Here is a 15,554-nt window from a genome sequence, read left to right as displayed (position 1 = left end):
TTAAAAACCAATCTCAAAAAAAAAAAAAAATTACAAAAAAAATCAAATCTCGCAGCCTTAGAATACCAATGTCATAGGTTCGGATCCCTGTACCAGCCAGCCACCAAAAAAATAAAGTAAAAAAATAAATAAATAAAAATAAAAATAAAAGCAAGTCCATCAACCAATGCCTACTCTGTTTAGGTTCCAAAAAGCAGCAGCTGGGTCCTGCTGCGGAGCACACTCCCACTGGCCTCTGCCCCAAAGTGCGACCCCTAGGCTTGGTTATCCTTAAACGACTTTAATTGCTGGAGGCGGGGTGGGGGGGCAGGTAAGGGAGAAGACAGGATGGCCCCTAGAGGGTGGTGGCTGACTCCAAGCCCCGCTCCTGGAAGTACCGGTAGGGGAGGTGGGGGCGGGTTCGGGAGCCTTCTTTGAGGAAGTAGGATGTGATCCTCCCGAGTCCCTCCTGATCTCCTGTTGGCGAGTCCTCCCTGTGGGAGACAGGCAGTGACACTGACCACTTCCGGGGGGACCAGCCCTCCCAGGCAGGGCCGAGCCCTGGCCTCCCTCCCTCCCCACAGCACCCTTGGGACACCCACCACATAACGTCTTCTGCCTCCTTCTCCAGGATGGTCTGGGCTGTGCGCCAACTGAACCGGACAAACTGGGGGAAGCCGAATACGGGCTCCACGTGCTTCTTCAGCCACGCTTTCGTCTTGGGATCTGCGGTGGGGTGGGGGAGGGCCATGGTGACAGCCCCTGAGCCACGCCATAGCATCCAAGCTCCTCGCCACTCATCTGAGGGCTCTGCCTGAGTACCTGAGGCACCTTCCTACCTCAGAGCCTTTGCATAGGCAGGTCCCTCCCACTCTGCGTCTGGCCAAGGGTTGCTCACGGTGCAGTTTAGGGAGACTGCCTCTGGGACATCTCCCTCACCCACAAGGACAACATTAAAGCACCCAACTGCCAGCCCCTCCCTGGGCCTCAGAAAGACCAGAAGTTTCCTTGAACCAAGCCACTGAATCTTCAAATCTGCCCTTGTTTGTGTGTGCGTGTGGTTTGGGGGGGTGCATGATCATTCCTACTTTACAGACAAGGAGACTGAGCCTCCTGGTTGGGCGAAAACAATGGATCTAAGTGGAGACCACCAGACATGAGTCGATGCCCCTCATTCCTGTCCCCTTCCCCCTAACAAATGGATAGATGCCCACCTTGGGTCTTAGTCCCTCACTGGGGCTCCAGAGAGACAGCAAAGAGTGAGGGAGGAAGAGAGGAGGGAAGCTACCGGCTAGAATTCAGCTCTGTCACTCACTGGCCATGTGACCGTGAGGAAGTGACATCACTATCTGGGACTTAGCCTCTTTCTGCTGTGGAGCAGGGTGACCAGAACAATTTAGAAAACCTCAGAAGTGTGCTCAGCCCTGGCCATGTCAATGTAATTACCACGGTGGCTGTCTGAGGGCAGTTCTAGAGGCCAGACTGCCACCTATCTGCTCACCATTGGGGTAGCCCGAGCCGTAATCGGCATCCAAGTCCGGCAGTTTTTCCACGAACCGCCAGTTCTTCACAGCCTGGTCACGGGCCACCTGTGGGCAGGAAAGGCACTGAGAATCTCCCTCCCCCATGTCAGCCATGCCTGCCCCCTGCCCAAGGGGATGCTGAGAGCCAGTCACGGCCAGCAGGAGGCTGACCTTGGCACAAATGCTGGCAGCACTGACCACGGGGTAGAGGGCATCCGCTTTTGCCCTGACCGTCACCTCAATGCCGGGAAAATGCTGCTGCAGCTGCTTTTGGTAAGTCTCTGGAAGCCCCACAGTGTCTACGAATACCTGTCAAGGAGACACAAACATATTCATTCAACAAACATCCAGAAGAACAACTGCACAAATGACCCAACCTCACGGCCTTTGCACTTGCCCTCCTGCTGCCCAGAATACTCTTCTCATAGCCTGTCCCTAAGCTAGATCTTTCTTTTTTCTTTTTTTGAAAAAAAGATGACCAGTAAGGGGATCTTAACCCTTGACTTGGTGTTGTCAGCACCATGTTCACCCAGTGAGCTAACCGGCCATCCCTATATGAACCCGTGGCCTTGGTGTTATCAGCACCTCACTCTGAGTGAGCCATGGGCCAGCCCAAGGCTAGATCTTTCTATCAAGGTTCTCAGCTCAAATGTCACCTCCCAAAGAGGATTTCTTTGTTCATGCTGCATCCATTCTACACTTATTGAGCACCTCCTACATGCCAGAGGCCATTCTAGGTGCTAAGGATGTGGCACCAAACACATTAGACAAAAGGGGCTTGCCGGTTACTCAATGGTTAGAGCACAGTGTTATAACACCAAGGGCCAGGTTTCAGATCCCCATACTGGCCAGCTGCCAAAACAAACAAACAAAACATAAAAATTCCTGCCCACACAGCCATTATGGAAAACAGTATGGAGATTCCTCAAAAACTGAAAAATAGAACTATCATATGATCCAGCAATCCCACTACTGTGTATATACCCAAAGGAAGTGAAGTCAGAGGCTGGCTGGTTAGCTTAGCTGGTTAGAACACAGCTTTGTAACACCAAGGTCAAGGGTTTGGATCCCCATACTGCCAGTCACCAAAAACAAACAAAAAGCTCAGCTGGAAATCAAGTCAGTATGTCAAAGAGAGACCTGCACTCCCATGTTTATGGCAGCACTGCTTACAATAGCTAAGCTATGGAATCAACCTAAGTGTCCAAGAGCCTTTGAAAGGATTAAAAAAAAAAATGTGGTATATATACACAATGGAACACTATTCAGCTATAAAAAAGAATGAAATCCTGTCATTTGCAACAACATGGATGGACTTGGCGCACATTAAGTTAAGTGAGCCAGGCACAGAAAGACAAATACCATATGATCTCACTCATGGGTGGAACACCAGAAAGAAAAAAAAGTTGATATTATAAAGGCAGAGAGAGAACAGTGGTTATCAGAGACCAGGGAAGGGAGGTAGGGGTGGGAAAATGGAGAGGCTGGGCGATGGGGTACAAAGTTCGATTAGATAGGAGGAATGAGTTCTGATGTTCTACTACACAGTAGGGTGACTATGGTTAACAGTTAAGTTTTGTGTATTACCTAACAGCTAGAGGAGAGGCTTCTGAATGTTTTCACCACAAAGAAATGATAAATGCATGAGATGACTGATACGTTACCTACCCTAACCCAACTATTATACAACGTATGTATGCATCAAAACATCAGATTGTACCCCCTATGCATGTATAATTACAATGTATTAATTAAAATAAAAATGTTTTAAAATCCTTGCCTTTATCAAGTGAAAACTTTTGCAAGGCCACAGACAAGAAAAAGGATAATAAAGACTAGAGGAGAAATGAGAGGAGTTATAATTTTAAACAATGGTGAGGAAGCTTCAAGGAAAGACTGTCTGAGGTGGTGACATTTGAACAGAGGCTTGAAGGAGATGAGGAAATGAACGATGTGGAGATCTGGGAAAGAGTGCTCCAGGGAGAGGGAACAGCCAGTGCAAAGGCCCTGGGGTGGGACCAGGGGGAGAATGCTCTGCAGCAGTAAAGAGGCCCATGGCTGGAGCAGAGAAATGAGGTTAAAGAGGTGATAGAGGCAAGTTGCATAGCAGTTACTGTTTTCAGAAATCACCTTTATTTTTTGTTTTCCAGCTGACCATGTCTCCCCAGACTAGGCCCTGGGGGCCCTTGTCTGTCTGCTCCAGCACATCACCAGCTCTGCATTCTGGGCCTGGGCTTCGGTTACCTCCTCAGTGAGGCCTCCCCTGCTGTATTCCCTATCTCATGTTTATTCCCCCTTGTTCTCTCAAAACAGCCTTGGGCACAGAGCACTTAATGCAACGCAGACTTATGTTTTTCTTTGGTGATTTAATCACATTCTCCCCCACATGACTGTGAGTTTTCCTGATTTCATTTCCACTGTGATCAGAAAATTAAATGTCGAGATTTACATTTCAAAAAGACGACAATCTGCTGCGTGGGTAGCAGATTGAAGGGGAGGGAGTTGGAGGTGGAGGGACCAAGGAGGAAGCTGGGCAGGAATCCAGGTGAGGGGAGGGCTGGGTTTGGACAGAGGCTATGGGCAGGTGGACAGATGTGGGATTTGTTCTAGACACTGAGCCTTTAGGATAGGGGGATAGATTTGATGGTGGTGGGGCTGGGCATTCCACCATGATCCTCAGTGGGGCATAAATTTAGGGCAGGAACAGGAACAGGAAACCCACAATGAATATGCTTGGGGCACTCCAGACACATGACACTGATTCTGTCCCTTGTATTTCACCCCAGTTTTATCCCGAGGTGATCAAATGGGGGTAAGCCAACAGTTAGCTCACCTGAATGACTTTCACACCCTGTTCCAACGCGTACTGTATCAGCCCGGTGGCTGTATCATGGGACAGGGAGTTCAGGTTGTATTTGACCCTGCGGCGGGGGAACAGAGCCCACTTAACCCCATTCCAGCCATAGAGCCCTCCCAGGCCATGCTTTCTGCCCCCCACCCCCTCCCCGACTCCTCCCGGGGACACCTCACCTCCCGAGCATGCTGGTAGAGATAAGGTTTGGAGACAGCACGTCCAACGCCCAGCCCACAAAGTCCCTGTCTTCTTCCATTTTTGCAAAGAGCCTGTCCCGCTCGCTCTCCGACAGGGTCTTGGAGTCTCCGAGAAGAGTTGGGAGAAAAGGGTAACAACTGGTTCTCCCAGTTCCTGCCCTACCCCTCCAGTTATCATCTGTCCCTGCACACACCCAGAATCCTCCTCCTCAAACATACACCCCAAGCTCACCTGCCACTTTCAGCGCCTCCAGATCTGCCAGGCGGGACAGGGGGCAATAACAGATGGCGTAGACCATGGGGCCTGGGGAGGAGGGGTGTCAGATTTCCGGGAGCGGGGATCTAACCAGTGAGCCCGTGAAAGCCGCCTTCCCTGTTCCATCGTCGCCGCTTATTTCAGTGCCATCACCGATGCCATGCCATCACTATCACCCCCCTTCCCCGGGTACGGTGCAATCCCGACTCGTGTTCCAGAGCAACTTGCTCTCTCCTTATCACTACCCTCCCCCTCCCTGGCCCTGGGGGCGCACCCAGCACGGGACCCCGGCCCGCTTCATCGACTCCCAGGACGCAGGGCTCCTTGCGGCACACCGCAGGCACAGGTGAATTCAGGCGACAGCGGCCCGTATTGTCTCTCTCCAGATCGCTGAGATCCATGCCGCCCCGGCCGACGCCACCAGCTGCAGAAAACAGGGCCGCCGCCGGCTCAGGTCTCGGCGCGCGTTTTCCGCGGGCCCAGCAGGGGCACTCGTTCCAGACCAATCAGCTTGCAGGACACGCCCCTGACGCTCCCGTCGGCGTTGACGTTTTCGCAGCGGACGCCGGCGTCGCTGCCGTGCAGCCTCCTGGGAACTGTAGTCCCCAAGGACGACAGCCAAAGGCTTGCCTTGGGGAGCGGCGTGGGTGGGGTCGCTTTTCAAGCTCCGCCTCGAGGTCGCTGGGGTCCCGCCCGCGGATGCTGATGGGAAAACAGAGAAATAAAGGAGAAACTGAGGCGCAGGCTTTTCTTTTCTTTTTTCTTTCCTAATCACAGCTGCTGTGCTATGAAGCGCAGGTTTGGAGACCCCGCCCTTTTGGAGCCTAGAAGATAAAACTTCACTACACACTCCCAGAACAGGTCTCCGCTTCACTGCGTCCCCCGCCTGGATTTAGGCCCTTGTACTTCGCGTCCCTGCCCCTCCACATATTCTAAGCCCCCCGGAGTAGGCAGCCCCGCTTCCACTGGGCTCAGGCCTTCGGACTTGGGGTCCCCGAACTCCCTCCCTCTGTTGGATCCCCCACCCCCATCACAGGATCTCTGCTTCCTACCCTCTCTGCATTCGGGCCAAGCCCCGACTACCCCCAATAGAGATCCCGGACCTCAGCAGACTCCTGCTCAGGGTCTCCGCTCACCACGCAGGCTCATTATGCCTGTGGGTCCCCGCCCCTCACCAGGCCCATGCCCCTTCCTCACTTCGGGTTCCTCCAGTTGTGTTTACCCCTCCCTGTCCCCACCACCCTTTTTCCTTCCTCCGCAGATAACAGCGGGGCTCAAGTCTCCTGACTCAACTGCCCCTCTCCCACCAGACTCAAGCCTCAGATTTAGGGCCCTAGTTCTCCCTTCCCCATTCCCGTCTCGTACCCGTCCCCCACCGCCCTTCCTCTCTCTCTGCCCACCCCTGGGACTCGCCGCCCCAGACTTGCCAGCCTGCCCAGGCCCGCCTCCTCTGCGCCCGTCTCTCACCGGGACTCAGGTCCTCCAGTCGCAGTCGATCGGCTTGCAGGATGCACAATCCCTTTGCCGGCAGGGCCTCACCTGGACCAGGTTCTCGCGGTCCATGAACACCGGGCCTGGGGCCGCGCCCAGCACCTCGCGGCTGCGCTCCTGCTTGCCCAGATCGCAGAGACAGCGCCACTTTCCCCACGGGCCAAGGATCGAGTTTTCCACGTCTAGAAATGGAGGGCGGAGATGAGGATCCACGTAGGGGGGACCTGCCCCCAATTGCCTCCTCTAGAGAGGGAAGAGAATAAAGATACTGACAAATAACAACAGCTTGTATTTGCTGACTCTGCCGGTGTGCCAGGCACCCGGCCATAGATGATCTCATTTAATCTTTCCATTAGTCCCAGGTGGGCAAACTGAGACTTAGAGCAAGCCACACCTCCAAGCTCACACGTCTGGTGAGTGGCCCAGAGGGATGGCACACTGACACTTCTAACCTGTGCCAGCCTGCCCAGTGGGGACGGTGGTAGAACGCCCCGGGCGCCCGCCATCCAAAGCTGACTCCTGTCTTCAGGGGCATGATCATAGGCCTATTCAGCGGGCGCAGTGCCACCTGACCAGCAGGGCTATCAAGTGGTAAATTAAATGACATAATTGACATAGTGAAGGTACTTAAAGCCCCCGGTGCTGTGTTAGCATGTAGAACAAAAACAATTATGATGATCACTTTTGAAACAGCTACGACTTTTTGACCGTTCCAGCGCTCTTTTGCTAACTCTTCCCTTTGCCCCTATGACACAGTCCCATCCCAGCTCCACAACTCACAAAGCCTGACACCTCATGCCCTACCTCGCAAGGTCTCGCCACACCGCAACACACCGGCCTCTTTCCATTCCTGCGTCAGACCTTTTGGACTTGACACTTGCTGGGCCGCCGCCCTGGGACACGCTTTCCCCAAATCTTTGCATATTTGGCTTTTGCCTGTCTTTCCGGCTGCACTGGCTTCCTATATTTTCCAGCCGGGCCTTCTCTGACTTCCCCAGCTTACCCGCCCCCTTCTTTCTCCGTCTCCGCCCTTCCTAGCACCGATCCACGAGTTCATGGACGTGTGGCTCTGGTGTTTATTGCCTGCCCACGCCCCCTCTGCTCCTGTGTGCTGCTCAAAGGCAGTGTCTGTTTCAATTTACAGATGAGAAAACTGAGCATCGGAGAAAAGTAACTAGCCCAAGGGGACGCCGCCAGGGCCGAGCTGGGTGGAGATGTAAAGTCCACGGAGGAGGGTCTGTTTGCAGCCAGCTGGTGAAATGGGCAAGGGGGAAACTTTCGGCACCGTCACCCGCGCCGCCTGTGCTTACCCTTTGGATGCTGCAGCCGCAGCTGCTCCCAGGTGTCACCCACTCCCTGCTGGCCGAAGTACTGGTAGTCAGGAGAGACCTGGGCAGGGGTCGCCAGCAACAGGAGCATCAGAGGGGGCAACAGCAGCGCCGGCTGGCTCCAGGCCATGCCCGGCTCCAACCGCTCCCGGCGCGCTCCCTGGCGGGGCCGCGCGCCGAGTCTACAGTTGCGGTGGTCGAGGCCGGCAGCTGCGCGTCCCCCCCCGCCGCCCGCAGGCGCATGGACCGGCCGCTGCGCTCCCCCTCTCAGCGGGCACAGTGGACCCGACCGCTCCGCTCGCCGGCTCCCCACCCCCACGTCCTTCGCGTCACGGTTGGGGCCGTGCATAAAAGGCTCGGCGGCCCGGGACGCACTTTGCGCTGAGAACGCGAGTCTGCGCGTCTAGTGGTCCGTGCGTCCGGCCCTTGCCCAAGCAGGTATGCACGCCCGGAGTGCACCGGGCTGGGGGTCCCCCTTCGAGCATCTTCGGCCCTTCCCGGACCTCCTCGCTGGCCGCCTTTGTTTTCCGTCCGCCGCAGTGGCCGCCTTTGTCCTTGCGGGGGAAACCGAGGCCAGGGCCTTGGCGTGCAGGCCGGGTCTCTGGACTCCCCGCCCCCTGCTCACCGGGCCCTCTCCGTTTCCTTCTGGACTGGGGGCTTGCGCCACCGCGCTCGGCCGACTTGCAAGTGGGGGACCTGGAGGCAGTGGCTGGGTCACTCGTGCTGTGGTCAGGGGGGCGGGTCTCCGGTACCCTCCGCGCCGCGCAGACCCGGTACCCGGGAGGGTGAGGGTGGGTGCTGCTGCCCCCCGACCCCCGGGTCTGACTCAGTAACAAGGCCCAGCACACAGCGTGACCTTGGGAAGGGAGGACAAAGGGCCTTCCTCGGCGCACTGACCGGGCGGGCGGGGGTCTCAGCTTGCAGTCATGGCTTCCGGCAACGCGCACATCGGAGAGCCCGCCCCCGCCTTCCAGGCCACCGCCGTGGTGGATGGCGCCTTCAAGGAGGTGAAGCTTTCGGACTACAGAGGTGAGGGCGGCCTGGAGGGGGTCGAGGTGGGGGCGGGGCCCACGCATAAGAGGGGCTGGGCCTTCACTCCTGCTCTGTTCCCCTGCTCCCCAGGGAAGTACGTGGTCCTCTTTTTCTACCCGCTGGACTTCACCTTCGTGTGCCCCACGGAGATCATCGCTTTCAGCGAGCATGCTGAGGACTTCCGCAAGCTGGGCTGCGAGGTGCTGGGGGTCTCTGTCGACTCCCAGTTCACCCACCTGGCTTGGTATGAGCAGGGACCGGGGAGGGAGGCTGCAGCTAAGCGCACAACGTAGGGTCGGAGCTGTGTCGCCTGCTGGCCCTTGCACAACCTCTGGGCCTCCTTTTTTACCCATTTTGAAAATCATGGAAATACGGACGCCCAAGTCCTTAACGATGATGACAGTAATTAGCATTTGGCAACTTGTTTTCTGGAACATACAGTTGCAGATGCTTTATCTCATTTGTCAAGAGGGAGGCTGCGTTGCCCTATTTCGTGAAGGTGGAGACTCCAGTTCATGGAAGTGAAGGGCTGGGCTCAGGACACGGAGTTAGAGGAGGATGGGCACTCTGACACAGGTTTTCTTCTGCATGATGTGGGAGGCCACGAGCACATGTGAAGCCATTTGCCCGGGGCTGGAGCTTTAGGTTGTGAGCTTATTCTTCCCAGCTGCGTGGATACAACCTCTGTACCCACCCCAGGGTGGGGTGGGTGGGCCTCGCAGGGCCCTGCCCCTTATCTCTTGCCTCCAGCACCCCTACTCCAGTCCTTATCACACCTGGACTCTGCTGTGCTTGGCATCCTGAGGTCCTAACCCTGTCTCCCCCACCCCTAGGATCAACACCCCCCGGAAGGAGGGAGGCTTGGGCCCCCTCAACATCCCCCTGCTTGCCGACGTGACCAGAAGCTTGTCCCACGATTATGGCGTGCTGAAAAAAGATGAGGGCATCGCATACAGGTACTGTGGGACCCTCAGCCCAGCTCAGGGAGCCCCCAAACCCAGGGTGATCGAACCGCTCTTGGATGATGCCCTCCTTTCCCCTAGCTCTGTGGCTGGCAGCGGGTTGGTGTTCCCTTCCCTGGCCCTGGCAGTGGAAGCTCCCAGCTCCTCACTGTGAACCCTGACGTCTTCAGGGGCCTTTTTATCATCGATGGCAAGGGTGTCCTTCGCCAGATCACTGTTAATGATTTACCCGTGGGGCGCTCTGTGGAGGAGGCTCTGCGGCTGGTCCAGGCCTTCCAGTACACGGATGAGCACGGGGAAGGTGAGTGGATACACACTCCAGCGTGCTCACACATAGACACAAACTGAGCCCCTCTGTCACTCATGGGGACATTCACTGCCTCCCCTACCACCTGTGCAGGCCCCAGAGACGATTCATCTTGGGGCCTTGTCTGCAGGAAGCTTCTGTGTGGTGGGGGAGATACCCCAATACAAAGGTGGGGAGCTGGGAGGTAACAGAGATCTACAGAAGGTACTTGAGAAGGCGTGTTCCAAGTCAGACTGAATAATGTTACTTGGAACAGAGTACCTTCTCATATGGAGGGGACAGCCTGACCATAGACTCTCAAAGGCCAGTAGGGCTGGGAGTGAGGGAGAAAAATAGAATTAAAGGGACAAAAAGAAACTGAAGGATAAGAGCAGGAAAAATGTCAGCTAGAAAATACAAAGTTGGAGCCGGCCCGTGGCTCACTCGGTAGAGTGCGGTGCTGATAACACCAAGGCCACGGGTTCGGATCCTATATAAGGATGGATGGTTGGCACACTGGCTGAGCGTGGTGCTGACAACCCCAAGCCAAGGGTTGAGATCCCCTTACCGGTCATCTACAAAAAAACAAAAAAAGAAAGAAAATACAAAGTTGAGGAGCCGGCTAGTTAGCTGAGTTGGTTGGAGTTTGGTGTTATAACACCAAGGTCAAGGGTTCAGGTCTTGGGCTTGGAAGGCTTCTCTCAACCTGCATATTTTTGTACCTGACCACTTGGCTCCCAGCTTTTTCATCTGCAACTCAGGCTCTTGCTTGGCCTGTTTGTCCCTTCACCTTGAACACGGGGATGTGGTCTCACCTGTGCATCCCTGTGTCTTCCCACAGTCTGTCCTGCTGGCTGGAAGCCGGGCAGTGACACAATCAAGCCCAACGTGGAAGACAGCAAGGAGTACTTCTCCAAACACAACTAAGCTGGCAGATGGGTAGTGAGCTTGTGCTTTTGGCCTGCATCTGGGTGCCCTGTGCTGACCCAGGAAAGGCCAGACCTACCCCTCCTAACTCAGTCTGAGACCCTTGGAGGGCTAGGCCAAGGCCTTCTCATGCCCCCGAAGCTGGTGAATTGTGACCCCCTCCTCGGAGCCCACCCAGCTGGACACAGGCCTAGACGTGACCAATAAAGTATTAAGGACAGATGTGAGTCTGCGTTGGTGTGCTCTGTTCTGGCTTTCTCACCCGCCCCGCCCTCCCCCTCCTCCTCTTCCCCTCTTCTCCCCCGCCCTCTTCAGGCCTGGAAAACTGATCCTGTAGTTCCTCATCATCACCACAAGGTGGCAACCTTACTTCATGCTCACTGTTTACTCCTTGGCCTGAGGGCGGTTTCCAAGGGGTGGGGTGTACAGTTTGCTCCTCGGAGGGAACAAGTCCCAGTATGCCCCACATCCTGAAACCCGGCTATACAGGGCTGCGCCCACATCAACCAGCCTGGGTTCAAATGCTACTTAAGAACTGTGCTCTTAGGGGCCGGCCCGTGGCTCACTTGGGAGAGTGTGGTGCTGATAACACCAAGGCCACAGGTTCGGATCCCTATATAGGGATGGCCGGTTAACTCACTTGGGAGAGCATGGTGCTGACAACACCAAGTCAAGGGTTAAGATCCCCTTACCTGTCATCTTTAAAAAAAAAGAAAGCTGTGCTCTTCCCTGAGTCTCTTCATCAATAAAATGGGAATAAAGACTACTAACGCAGATCACCATACAATTTAAAGGAGATAAAGTTCAGGGTCCAGTTAATAGTTCCTAGGACGGTTCCCTGGGGCTGAAAGAAGCCCAGTCCAGTATTCTGAGGCAAAGGGTGGGGACCCAGTGAGAGCCTGAGCTACGTGCACCTGCTGTGAGCTCTGCCCCACCTGCCCCACCCCAGCTGAAAGGGCTGCCTGTCTGCCCCTGGGGTGGGAGAGTGAGGGTTAGGCTAGCAGACAGGTGTTAGGAGCAAGGCAGTGTTCCCAGGGGTGCAGCTTGGTACTGTGTGTCCGGGCAAGAGGTTTTGCCACTCTGAGCCCCAATTTCCTCCCACAGAACAGGGCTAATATGCTTATTTAATCCACAGACCCACTACTAATACTGCTACCCAGCCTACTGCCTTCTAAGGGCCACTCTTCTCCCTTGGAATTTAATATACACTCCTTCCCCAAGGCCCTGAGTGGTCTCCCTTGACCTTATCTACCCTGTTGTGGGTCTCTCCACGCCAGGCACACTGGCTTCCTGCTGTTCTTTCACAGGCTGATGTTGTTCTGACCACAGGAACTTTGCATGGGCTGTTCCCTCTGACCAGAACGCTCGTTACCCAGGATTTTCTCAGGGCCCCGATCTTTCAAATCTGTTGAAAGTTCACCTCATTAAAGGTCTGTGCTCCCAATCTATTATGCAAAACAGCTTGCCTCTCCTGCCCCATCACTAGCACCATGACCTGTTTCTTCTCTTCCTAGGACTTACCACCATCTCCGAATCATGTTTGCTTGTTTATTGTCTGTCTGCCGTGGTCCAGACTGTGTTTCCAGGGCCTGATTGTTCAGTATTTTATAAATGAATTCAAGTGTCTGTCCCGTACACTCCACCGTCGTGGCCCGGTTTCTCCACCTGTTTTTCTCCCCTGCTCTGGGGGCTTCCAGTTCCGAAACCGGCCAGACTCCATCGGCACGCACCAGCAACTCCACCCTCACCCCCGGTCCCCGGCCCCCAGCCCAGCTTCGGGGGAGGGGGCCGGGCGCGTGGGCGCGGCTGGAGACCAGAGCAGCCGCCCCGGCAGAACCAGACCTGGCAGTCGCCCCGCTCCTGCCCTGGCACCCGGGAGGGGAAACTGGCAGGCGGGCGCCGCCCTTCCTGGCCGGGGGTGGGTGGGGGGGTGGCGGTGACGGCGTCCGCAACGACGCAGAGGCCCCAGCAACCCTCCGCCCCAGTCAGGTCAGACGGAGGGGGCGTGGGCTCGGCGGGACCCAGGCGCCAGCTTGTGCAGGGAGAATCGGGGGTGGCTCCCGGGGCCCAGGAGCGCGACCCGCCCACCGCGGGCGCTCTGGATCCAGGCCTGGGGCTTTCCGGGCCCAGGCAGCCGACCGCCCGGGAAAATCCCAGCCCCCTTCCCGGCGCCGCGGCCCTGCCCGGCAGAGCGGGGGAGGGGATTCCCGGAATCTGCCCAGAGACCGCCGTCGCGTCACTGGACAGAATCGGCCCATATATGGGCAGCGCTTCCGCCGCGTCAGCGGGGAAAGCCCCGGCGCGCGCGGCTGGGCGGGGCCGCGCCTGCGCACCCACGCCCCGCCCCGGGCATCCTGCCCCCGGGTGCTGGGCGGCTGGACAGTGTCCCGTGCCCGGACCTTCCAACCCCGGAGATCAGGGGACGCTGGGAGGGTTGGACGCCCGGGCTGAGACCGCAAAATGCCTGGGAGGAGCTGACCAAGGAGACGTATGCAGGAGCGAGCCACAAACAGCAGTGGGGTAAGGGTGCTCTCCCAGTGTTCTCCCTCCGCCCGCCCGGCTTGGAAAAAAAAAAAGACAACAGAAATTAATAAAGAACCATTTTTTTTTTACTTAAATAGATTCAATAAAAAGTCAGAACAAACACACACACACACACACACAAATCTTAAAATAAAGTATTTGGAGATGAATTGTGTGTTTCCTCTCCCACAGTACGGTGCAGAGGGGGGAGGGCAGGGGGCGGGGGTCCCCTCCCCAGTGTCCCCGCGGGCTAGAGTACCGGACGGCGGGGCCAGCTCCGCCGCGATCGCCCCCTCCTCCCCTCTCTGTTAAATACACAAATATATTATATTCAATATGAATCGAAAAAAAAAAACATACAAAAAAACTCGGAAGGGAGGCTTGTAAACGTCGAGGTGGAAGGACTGGGCGCAGAGCGGGCGGGCCAGAGTCCAGTGTGGTTTGCGGCGCCCCCGGGGGGACCGGGGTGGGTGCCCACCGCCTGCCCCCTCGCCCCCAGTGGGAGGCGTGCGCCCAGCCGTCCAGGCTGGGGGGGTGTCCGTTCGAAGGGGGGCGCTCAGAAGGCGTGTCCCTTGACCCCGAGCAGCAGCTGGCAGCCATTGCTGACGTGGGTCATGACCTTCTGCTTCAGCTGGGCCACCTGCTCCCGGAGGAGGCCGGCGGTACTCGACAGCCCCGCGTTCTCGGCCTTGAGCGTCTTCACCTTGTCCTCCAGGCGCGCGATGCGCTCCAGCTTCCGCTTCCGGCACTTGGTGGCCGCCAGCCGGTTCCGCAGCCGCTTGCGCTCGACTTTGATGCGCTCCTGGTCTTCCATGTTGATGGGGGACACCGGCGGCGTGGCGTCGCGGCTACGCGCCTCCGGCACTGTCTGCGGTTCCTCCTTGAAGGTGGAAGCGCCGCGGCCCAAACCCAGCTGCGCCGGGTGGCCGCCGGCGAAGGGCGGCGCGTGTGGGAGGTAGCTGATGGTGGCCGTCGGGTAGGAGCTCCCGGTCCCGACGGCTGCCCCGGCGCCTCCGGAGGGCGCGGAGGCCGGGGAGTAGCTGCTAAGGTTGGTGTAGACGGGAGGCGGCTCCGGGCCGGCGTAGACGCCTGCGGGCCCAGCTGGGGGCCCCCCGCTGGCGCCCAGGGACACGTTGGGGGGCGTCACGTGGTTCATCTTGTGCAGGTCGTCCAGGGCTTTGACAAAGCCGTCAGCGAAGCCCTCCTGCTCCTCGGTGACGCCGCCCCCTGCGCCCCCCGCGCCTCCGCCGCTACCACCCCCACGGGGGTAAAAGTACTGTCCCGGGGGCGTGGGCGTCGTCGTGATCACACCGTTGCTGTTGGGGACGATCAGGCGCTCCAGCTCCGATGAGGCAAGCTTGAGAGACGCTCCGCTGTCTGAGCCCTGACCGGAAAAGTAGCTGCCGCCACCGCTGCCCTCCGGGCCGGGGCCCCGCACCCCGGGTGCTTTGAGACTCCGGTAGGGGTCGGCCAGGTTGAGCGCCAGGCTCGGTTTCAGGAGTTTGTAGTCGTGCAGAGAGAGGCCACCAGGGGCCCGGCCGTATCCCGCCGCTGCGTATGAGTCGTCGTGGTAGAAGGGCTGTTCCATTTTAGTGCACATCCGGGCGGCCCAGGCGGTCTGGGGGATGGGGGGGGTGGTCCCTGAGGGGCCGCCCCGGGCCTCGCGGAAGCGAGCCGCGCGCTGTCCGCGGCGGTGGCCGGACTGGGTGTCTGGTCGCGCGCTCTCGGGGGCTGTCACGGGCTGAGAGCAGCCAGTTGGCTGCTGTGCGCGAAAGCTCTGTCCGGCTTCCCGATCCCCTCGCGCCCTCTCTGGCGCCCTCGCTTTCTCCGCGTCGCTCCCCCCTTGCTCCCCGCTCCCAGCTGGCTCCGATGCGGGCCTGGCCGCCCTCAAGGTCCCGGCGGCTCAGCCCGAGCCGCACGCCTTTATACGGCATTTGTCAGCTGCGGAAGTGCGCTCCCATTGGCTGTCGCCGGAGCCGGGCCCCCGCGCCCCCCTCCCCGAGCGTGGGGAAGGGGAGGAGGCGGCTCGCGTCACTGTCAGGAAGCGCGTGTCCTTGTAAACAGCAGCCACGGGCCGAGTGGCTCAGAGCTGCTGCAGGGGGAGGGGCTCGAGGGACCCCGGAATAAACGTGGTAGGAGGTGCTGGGGGGCCCAGGCATACGGGGGAGTGCTTGGGGAGAGGATGATGATTCCTCT

At 57.8% G+C, this 15,554-nt stretch overlaps 4 protein-coding genes across 4 annotated transcripts; 1 reads left to right on the top strand and 3 right to left on the bottom strand.

Moving 5' to 3' along the window:
- RNASEH2A (ribonuclease H2 subunit A) lies at positions 1 to 5,263 on the bottom strand. Its single transcript, XM_063112488.1, has 8 exons — positions 5,084 to 5,263; positions 4,786 to 4,857; positions 4,533 to 4,659; positions 4,336 to 4,423; positions 1,674 to 1,811; positions 1,481 to 1,568; positions 582 to 705; positions 1 to 473 (listed from the first exon to the last, which is right to left on the bottom strand). The coding sequence occupies exons 1-8, from the start codon at positions 5,208 to 5,210 to the stop codon at positions 335 to 337; spliced, it is 903 nt and encodes a 300-aa protein (XP_062968558.1). The 5' UTR covers positions 5,211 to 5,263; the 3' UTR covers positions 1 to 334.
- Positions 5,264 to 5,388: 125 nt separating this feature from the next.
- On the bottom strand, positions 5,389 to 7,764 carry THSD8 (thrombospondin type 1 domain containing 8). The gene is made up of 3 exons (XM_063111498.1): positions 7,611 to 7,764; positions 6,277 to 6,482; positions 5,389 to 5,511 (listed from the first exon to the last, which is right to left on the bottom strand). Exons 1-2 carry the CDS (start codon positions 7,756 to 7,758, stop codon positions 6,283 to 6,285), a joined length of 348 nt encoding a protein of 115 aa, XP_062967568.1. The 5' UTR covers positions 7,759 to 7,764; the 3' UTR covers positions 5,389 to 5,511; positions 6,277 to 6,282.
- Positions 7,765 to 7,958: 194 nt separating this feature from the next.
- PRDX2 (peroxiredoxin 2) lies at positions 7,959 to 11,057 on the top strand. The gene is made up of 6 exons (XM_063111497.1): positions 7,959 to 8,066; positions 8,546 to 8,657; positions 8,751 to 8,904; positions 9,494 to 9,616; positions 9,793 to 9,923; positions 10,750 to 11,057. Exons 2-6 carry the CDS (start codon positions 8,555 to 8,557, stop codon positions 10,833 to 10,835), a joined length of 597 nt encoding a protein of 198 aa, XP_062967567.1. The 5' UTR covers positions 7,959 to 8,066; positions 8,546 to 8,554; the 3' UTR covers positions 10,836 to 11,057.
- A 2,365-nt stretch (positions 11,058 to 13,422) lies between these two features.
- Positions 13,423 to 15,249, bottom strand: JUNB (JunB proto-oncogene, AP-1 transcription factor subunit). The gene has a single exon (XM_063111152.1). It carries the CDS (start codon positions 14,956 to 14,958, stop codon positions 13,915 to 13,917), a length of 1,044 nt encoding a protein of 347 aa, XP_062967222.1. The 5' UTR covers positions 14,959 to 15,249; the 3' UTR covers positions 13,423 to 13,914.
- Positions 15,250 to 15,554: the final 305 nt, after the last annotated feature.

The sequence above is a fragment of the Cynocephalus volans genome, chromosome 10 (genome assembly GCF_027409185.1).
Source record: "Cynocephalus volans isolate mCynVol1 chromosome 10, mCynVol1.pri, whole genome shotgun sequence".
Taxonomy (NCBI): Eukaryota; Metazoa; Chordata; class Mammalia; order Dermoptera; family Cynocephalidae; genus Cynocephalus; species Cynocephalus volans.
The sequence above is the reverse complement of the archived record's forward strand: the minus strand, read 5'-3'. Positions and strand labels throughout refer to the sequence as shown.

What these genes read in the sequence shown, in the direction of transcription:
- JUNB (XM_063111152.1), bottom strand. Translation starts at nt 14,958, where the DNA reads ATGTGCACTAAAATGGAACAGCCCTTCTACCACGACGACTCATACGCA.
- PRDX2 (XM_063111497.1), top strand. Translation starts at nt 8,555, where the DNA reads ATGGCTTCCGGCAACGCGCACATCGGAGAGCCCGCCCCCGCCTTCCAG. An exon ending in CAGTTCACCCACCTGGCTTG is followed by an intron (nt 8,905 to 9,493) that starts GTATGAGCAGGG and finishes CCCCACCCCTAG; the next exon opens with GATCAACACCCCCCGGAAGG. An exon ending in GATGAGGGCATCGCATACAG is followed by an intron (nt 9,617 to 9,792) that starts GTACTGTGGGAC and finishes TGACGTCTTCAG; the next exon opens with GGGCCTTTTTATCATCGATG.
- THSD8 (XM_063111498.1), bottom strand. Translation starts at nt 7,758, where the DNA reads ATGGCCTGGAGCCAGCCGGCGCTGCTGTTGCCCCCTCTGATGCTCCTG. An exon ending in GCGGCTGCAGCATCCAAAGG is followed by an intron (nt 6,483 to 7,610) that starts GTAAGCACAGGC and finishes CTCCATTTCTAG; the next exon opens with ACGTGGAAAACTCGATCCTT.
- RNASEH2A (XM_063112488.1), bottom strand. Translation starts at nt 5,210, where the DNA reads ATGGATCTCAGCGATCTGGAGAGAGACAATACGGGCCGCTGTCGCCTG. An exon ending in GGGCCGGGGTCCCGTGCTGG is followed by an intron (nt 4,858 to 5,083) that starts GTGCGCCCCCAG and finishes CCTCCTCCCCAG; the next exon opens with GCCCCATGGTCTACGCCATC. An exon ending in GAGGCAGAAGACGTTATGTG is followed by an intron (nt 474 to 581) that starts GTGGGTGTCCCA and finishes TGTCTCCCACAG; the next exon opens with GGAGGACTCGCCAACAGGAG.